We start from the raw sequence: 7,898 nt of genomic DNA on the forward strand, positions 1-7,898 counted from the left end.
CAGGCGGGAGCAGAATTAGGGGGTGCTGATGCTGGATGGCTTATCTCCAGCCTTCCTGGTCCCAGAGGTCCATGGAGAACCAAGCATCCTCCCTTTTCTGTGCCCACATAAGCTTGCAGAGGCCAATCTCGACAGTTCTTTTGTCCCATGTCTGCAGGAAAAATTTGACATTTAAGCATTTTTGCTTCTCTAACCCTCCCCCTGCACTTAGCCCTGAAGTAAAGATTTAGGATTTTCTAAAAGTATTCATTTTTCTGCCTTTATTAATAAAATCTGCTCTTAGCACAATGTTACATCGTCTACTTGGTAGTTGTTTTTTTTCTGTTTAATTATGCAATGATTTATATTCATTTGAATGTTGTATCCAGCTGGATTTCACTTACTTTAATAAGGCATCCATTTCCAGAATGTTTTCTGTTCTCATCTATAATCACTTCATCACTGAAGTGAAATTAAACAGGTGTAGGGGAAATAGCCTTAATTATCTAAATGATCATTTACTTCCTGCAACACCCGTACATGTTTTTCAATAGAATACAGCCTGCCCCGTCTTTCTCATCCAGACGACGACACGGTCTGCCCTTTAGCCTGCAGGCAACAGTAGCAAGTCTGAGAGACGGAGACAGCAAGGCCATAAAACTGAAAGGTTCCCCCTTCTGTTGCTTTCTGTCCTCTCTGATAAGTGCAAGGCGCCGTTTACAGTAGCGGAAGCTGTCATTGTATGAGCTGTTGTTGTCTGCAGTGCTGACATTTGCAGCCGGGAGGTAGCTGAGTCTAGCATGTTTGCTTTTTAGCTTTTAAAGTCGATTCAGCATAACTTTTAGGATGTCTGTTCAGTCATTACTGACAGAATATAACTGAGCAGCAGAAACTAAATTAACAAAAAGTTACTCCATCCACCTGTTATTGTGTTTTTAAAGTTAGTTATGGGTAAAGGGTTGTGCATAAATAAGAACAAAGATCTACCACCTTGTTAGTAGCGATTACTAATTAGCACTGACCATAAGGTACCATGGGAATGGAAAGAAATCCCATTAATCTTACAAAACTAAACCAAAATATCACCCACATAACATTTTGACGTCGTTATTGCACTAGAAAGATGACATTTGTCCCCAAATAAGTCCGTGACGAGAGAAGATCTAACACAAGCTTTTGAGACTTTAGGCTGGTGCTAACTCACAAACTCCATGTTTTCTCATCTGCCATAGGGACAGAAAAAAAAAAGGGTCCACTTGAATTTAAAGTGAAGATTTCAGTCATTTTTTTTCAGATAATTTAGTTGTTTGTGAGTGTTAGATCATCTCTTATAAAAGGAGAACGTGAGACTGAGCGTTATGTTTGCAAGTGTGAAGAAACTGAGCTGGGAAGATTACAACAGTCCGAATGTGTCTGGGCTCTTTTATTTCATGGAATATTTCTTTCAGGTCTCCAAATCTCTTTTTATATTTTTAAAAGTAGGACACTGAGCAAATGCTCTGATATAGGTTCAGTAAATGGTGAGAGAAGTGATAATCTGTAAAGCATGGAAGGTATTTAACATAAATTTAAGTAATCTAATACATGTGCTTGGCTAAGACAATAAGCAGAAGATGAAATAACATGGCACGATTGATAGCCAGCTTAAATTGTCATTTCTACTTTCAATATTAATTTATTAAAGGATTGTCACAGCCGATACACTTCACAGTGAATCAAGATGTTCAGATGCTTTCCTACAGCTTGTTTAGATCAAGGTCAACCCTCACATCGATGTCTCAGCTGGTCAGAAGCTTGATGCTGTCAAGTTTCATTTCTTATTCAGCAATCCCTGACTTCATGATCTAAACCACAACCAAAAGTGTGAACAAAGGTTGGCTGACTCCCAGCACACTGTGGTACTTTTACGTCTACAGGTCCCAGTCCTCTGGCAAAACAAGTGTCTCAGTTCGGGTGGCTTCTCAAGTAAATCCCAGTGGAGTCAAGAAAAGGTTAAAGCCTGGGTCAAGGAAAGGGCAAATGGTGAGAGGTTAGCTCAGTCCAACTTGGACACTTCTGTCTTTTTGTGAGCTCTCAGTCAAAGGCAACCAGATGTATCAGGCTTCAAAGCATCTTCAGCTCTGGGAACTATGGGGAGGTGGGGTTGAAACCTGATCTTTTAACTTAGTGGGAAAAACTAAATAAAAAAAAAAAAAAACACTGAACATTCAAAGTCACCCTTTTTCTGACATGTGGAAACATAAACACATTCCTCCAACCAGTTTGATTGCCAAGTTGTCAGAAGTGTGGCATAATGGCTGCTTGGTCAACAGGGGCCTCTCCGCCCAAAATGTGAGGCCTCCTTTGAAAACAATGACAGTGATAAGAAATGTGTTCCTGTTTGCTCCCTTGCTGACCCCAGAACCGCCGCTGCCAGCAGGCACTGCAGCCCCTACAAAGGCTGTGGTCATGTGCTACATGTCAGACAGAGCCGGTCCCCTGTTGAGGTGCTGTTACATGATGACAAGTGGCAGTAATCAGCCTGATAGCTGGCCATTCTTGTCCAATTAGACCAAGCATTACTTGGCTTAGCTGACCCAGGCTGCACATTTACCTCAGCCTTAAAGCCAATAAGATATGCACACCACGTGGATCATATGACAGTGTCAACTCTTTTGTTAATCCCCTGCAGGGCATTGATGGGGCAAATTTAAATCTCTGTCTCTAGACTTAGAGAGCATAATCCACGTTCCTCCTGGCTTGAACCTTTTGTAGAGCAAAACTTTTAAGGAAACAAGCTCTCAAGTCTGGGTGTCATTCTTCGAAGCTTTGTTTTTTCTTGACGGAATGTAAATTTTGTGGTCTGTGCCTGTGTTCGTGGTCCCTTTGTGCACCTATGTCATTAATAATTTTAGTCTTTATTCCCTTATGTTCGCCTGTCAGTGACTTTAAAGGTTTTTGGCTAATAAGTCTCATTTCACTTCATTAACTTCTGGCTTGGGGGTCTATTCAGGCTAAAATGATATATTATAACGCACACACAAATGGGCATGTGTTTGCAAGAGTTTGCACAGACACATTTTCTCTCCTTACACCCCCACCTATACTCAGGCTCTCCTGAGTGGCCCGAGGTGACACAGTCTGCCTGACTTGCATGAATGTAGGGAGACACACACAGGAAGAAAATGAGGGACTTGGTAATGTGTAGTAATAGTGGTAATTGATGCTGGTACTCTAGGAGTTCTCTTGAGGCACTGTTTGGAGTTTGACGCTTTACTATTTCCAAGCTGTGAGCACCACTTATAGCTTGAATACTGTGTGGCTTCTGGCTACCACGGTCTAATTCTGAAATCAAATTCAGAAGTTTTTTTTTTTTTATCTGCCTCAAAATTAAGCCTAAAGTTATCACCAGGAAAATAATCTGTTACGAGTTTGAGAATGTTTCTTTGGACTTGGGTAAAGCTTTATTACATTAGCTCAGCTCCCTGCAGGGTACAATGAGCTTCCCCTTTTATTGTTTGTGTTTTTAGGCACCGGTTGTTATTGTTTGCCTTTTATCACCTTTTATGACTTGCAGTATTTTTTCCTGTGGAACCAAGGGATATTGTTCACCACAGTAATCTGTAATCAGCAACCAGATCTCCATTAAACCCACTTGTTTCCTTGATAAGTGTGGCAGGGGAAATGAAGCCGTGGCTAATGAACGGGTTGCTTTGCCTCAGACAGAGGCTGTGTTTTTTTATTTTTTATGTTTTTTTTTTTTTTTTTTTTTGAAGGGTGTATAGGAACAGACGAGACTGAAGCTGCTATTGGAAACTTTTCTTATTGAATCCAGATATCGGAGCGAGTACCAGAATCTCACAACTCATGAATTGACTCAATGATGAAAGTTGGCCTGGCTGAGTGTGTGTTGTGTTCTCATCAACAACATTTTGATCCAAACAATGACTATTAAGTCATATAACAGCCTCTTCTTGGCCAGAGCATCTCCAAATTGACAAGAGCATACCAATAGCACTGATCTCGAATGACGTCACATTTACTCATCAATATTCATGAGTTCCGGCAACAGCGCGAGTTCGGACAAACAAAGAGTTAGTTTACAATGGCGACACCGAGTGTACGTGTAGTTTTGGAAGAAAAAGACGTCCCGGGAGCTTCATTTCAGTACAGTTCAATCAATAAACACAGTGTTGTTGAACTTAAACGTTGGTTGACATGTAGAGGCCTCAAAGTGAGCGGAAAGAAAGCTTTATTAGTTGAAAGGTAAGCTGTTTTTAAGCTAGCTCTCGCTCAGTTATTAGTGTTGTATGCGGTGTAACTAGTGTGTTTCACATTTCAGCAGACCTAAACACACTTTAGCCATCAAAATGTAGTAAGAATGTTATAGTAGGAATTTATTTTAAATCTAGCCTATTACCCATCATAACTCTGACAGTGCAACCCTAACTTGTTAAGGAGCTAAACGTGATATAATTATTATGGAAATGGATAGGAATGGAAAACAAATCTTTTTGTGAACAAAAGATGATTTGTTTTGAACGTCATCTTCATTGATGCATTACATGCAAATCAATTTTCCTTTTTTCTACATCGATTTCCATTTAAACCAGTTTGAATTGATTTTAAATCAATTTTCGATTGTTTCCTTACATCCTTAGCAAACAATGACTCATTCGGTTTTATGGACTTACCCCTTATACCACATAATATACTATGTAAAAACCATTCTTCTTAGACATATTAAAATAATATCAGGTATAGCTCCTTTATGAATTATAAATACAAAGGCAAGATATATTTATTTTCAGAGACATTGTTCTGTTTGATTATTAGATAAATACATTACTCCATGCATTGTATTTGTACAGATGCCAGCATGCTGTGGATCAAAAATTACCAATTGATCCAGCTGTAGACGGTGGTGCATGGTATAACATCAAAGCTGCATTACAGCGAGGGTCAAGTCCAGCAAATGAGGATCTTCAACCAAGATCACAGTGAACATTATCAGTCACAATAAAAAAAACAAATGCATCTGAAATGTTTTTATTTGAACTTCATTTCTATTACAATTAATTACTTCATGACAGAGTAGTTAATTCAACAGCTCATGTATGAATTAATTCAAGAACTTCACTGCTACCTCACGTTCAACATCTTTCCTGTTATGTTACAAGTGGTTCTTGAAAGTTGACTAAGCAGGCAGCAACAAAAACCATTTGTGAAAATACAGGCTGCAGTGACAGGGGTACAACTTTACTGAGCAATCTAAATTTTTTTTATTCTCTCGATGCATCTTTCAACATGGATTCTTACTCTTGCTATCTTTTTAGTGTAAATTTCTTCCTCTGGCGTGAGCCGTTTTCTCCCACTCAAAAATGGTGGGATGTTAAGGTGAACCCCCCTTTCTGCTAAAATTTCCCTTATTGTGAAACCCGATCAGCTAGAACAAGATCCCCAGCTTCAAGATTATCAAGAAATCCACTTTGCTTTACAATTTCAACATCAGAGATCGACCCTTCGTATGCATCAGATACAAACATAACAGCGCCAGTGGGGGACACACCTACTAAAACTTTATATGTCCCATGACTTTTATACGATGAGTACAGATTACCCTGTTGTTCAAAATTAGAGGCTTGTTCAACAAAAAATTCAGTACAATCAATAATGGTTCTAATCCCTTTGAATCTCTTAAAACATGAAGGGAGATTTCTGGCAACAATTTCTCGAGATGCAAACATTTGTTTTCTCAATGTGGAAAACTCAAGATACATAAACTGAATCCAAGTGGTGACTATTTTTGAGACTAAACTAACAGAAACTCCAAATCTAAATGCCAAATCCTGATGAAGTAAGCCAGTTCTCAGTCTTATTAGGGTAAGAAATAGTTCATTAATGGGATCCAGTTTTCTTTTGACACCTGGCCTTTTACTTGGAGATATTTCTGACCTTAATGTGCTTTTGTGATATGTTAACTTATCTGTAGAGGGTCCAAGGAAATTCCAGAGAGCCATGAACTGAAGCCATGTCAGACAAGTGTAGAATTTTGCCTGCTTGTCATCATTTCTGACATCATGAACAGAAAAAGTGCTTTTCTGCTGTGCATTTACATCTTGCTCTCTGCACTTTGAGAGTTCATCTTTTTGAATCTTGTTTTCCAGTTTTAACTTAATCAGTTCATCACATGTAGCATCGGTCTGACAGGATTGGTCCATCTTATCAAAGCTATCCGTGATGATTTGAGCTGAAAGATCTGAAAAATATAAATTGAAACAATAAATTTCCATCCTGATAGTGTGAAAAGACAGATTAAAAATATATTTTTATTCTTAATTTTGAAAAAATATATCACACAACCTGAAACTGAAGAAAGGTCCAGAAGGGCTGTTGCAGCTGTGGTATCATCATTTATGTGAAGATCAGTCGATTCATGTTCTGTCTCGTGGCTACTCGATGGAGTGTTATTGTGGGTCAATCTTTTCCTCTTTCTCTTTGCTTCAGAAACAGCCTCATTTCTTTGGGTAGGAGCTTTCCTTTTGCAGGCTATTTTCTCCACCTAGAAACAGAAAATGAGTTTTATATGATAATACCTCATTTGGTTTAAAAACACAATCACAAAACAAAACATGACAATAGAACATTGGCTGAGCAAGCTTGGCCTGTTTTATTGACACCCAGCTGACAGGCAGGTCAAAGAAAAATAAATAGTGGCCCATTAGTCTTAATACTTTGGTGGCTTTGAGAGGTAAGGTCTAAAAAGCCTGTGTTACAAAATGTGGAGTGTTCAGCTACTGGATTCCATGACAACTGCCCACAGTAAAGCAAAGTTTATCATCTGTTGTTCATTCTTGTCTCATGAGACTAGTTTGAGCTTCTCATACTCGTATCATTCTGTGATCATTTGTTGCTGAATTACTTCTCCTAAGGTTACCATAGGAGCAAGAGGTAAGCAAAAAAGGGGAAAAGACATTGAGACAAAGGAGGTTGAGTTGAGATAACTACTTGAGCAATACTTGAGAAGTGGGATTAACAGGTGGGATCTCACTAATGTCTCAAATTCATCTGAATCCGAGACATTATAATTAATAATAGTTATAATAGTTCGTCCAGTAATGAAAGACAAGAAGTTGCCTTAAGTTCAGTAAAGAGTGGAGCTGTGCATAGAGGCAATTGTCTGGACAACCAGCTACGGAAAAAGGATATCATGAACTGTATGAATGACCATTCTGCCGCGGAAAAGGCAAAGAACCTACCTGTCCAGATGTTGTTGCTGGTATTGGGTCTGGATCATCAATTGTTGGCCCTTTTCCACCGAGGAAATGCAAAGAGCAAATGTATGTATCCTTTGTCACATTTTTCTCTGTGAATCCCTCCCGTTTACAAGCTCGTACCCAACGTTGGCATTTCTCTGGTTCTCTTCCGGGCTTTGGAAATGGAATGAAAAAAACTCCCTTCATATGTTCACGGTCACTATATCGCGAGTCACTTCGGCAGACACCGAAGCAGCAGTGTTTAGTTGTTACCATAATGGTTTTGTTAAAGAAATATTCGGATATTCGGAATGCAACTTTGCTCGTACAAACACAGTATACACGCTCTACAGGTTGTTTGTCCGAATCCAATATGGCGGCGGCGCCTGCGCAGTACGCTGTTCTAAAAATAGCATTTTGACGTCATTCGTGATCAGTCCTATTACTGGGAGTCCCTCAGCTGAAAGACCCTACCATGCATTGCCACCCAAACAAAGAACAATTCAAGCCCAAAGCAATTAAATGGAATGTAACAAAAACATGCAAAATGCACCGTTTACTTTAGAGCTCCTGCTAATTTCTCCACCTCAAACAAACAAAAAAGGTGTCATATGAAAGCAGAGAATCTGCTGATTACCAAGATGTCTGTCTCCTCATTGTGTTACAACACTTTGTGAGCTAACA

The 7,898-nt window shown here is 39.2% G+C and overlaps 1 protein-coding gene across 1 annotated transcript; it reads right to left on the bottom strand.

Annotated features, from left to right (window-relative positions):
* Positions 1-4,991: 4,991 nt before the first annotated feature.
* Positions 4,992-7,649, bottom strand: LOC121633094. The gene is made up of 3 exons (XM_041974974.1): positions 7,218-7,649; positions 6,322-6,520; positions 4,992-6,217 (listed from the first exon to the last, which is right to left on the bottom strand). The coding sequence occupies exons 1-3, from the start codon at positions 7,488-7,490 to the stop codon at positions 5,385-5,387; spliced, it is 1,305 nt and encodes a 434-aa protein (XP_041830908.1). The 5' UTR covers positions 7,491-7,649; the 3' UTR covers positions 4,992-5,384.
* Between the last annotated feature and the right edge of the window lie 249 nt (positions 7,650-7,898).

The sequence above is a fragment of the Melanotaenia boesemani genome, chromosome 21, assembly GCF_017639745.1.
Source record: "Melanotaenia boesemani isolate fMelBoe1 chromosome 21, fMelBoe1.pri, whole genome shotgun sequence".
NCBI lineage: Eukaryota > Metazoa > Chordata > Actinopteri > Atheriniformes > Melanotaeniidae > Melanotaenia > Melanotaenia boesemani.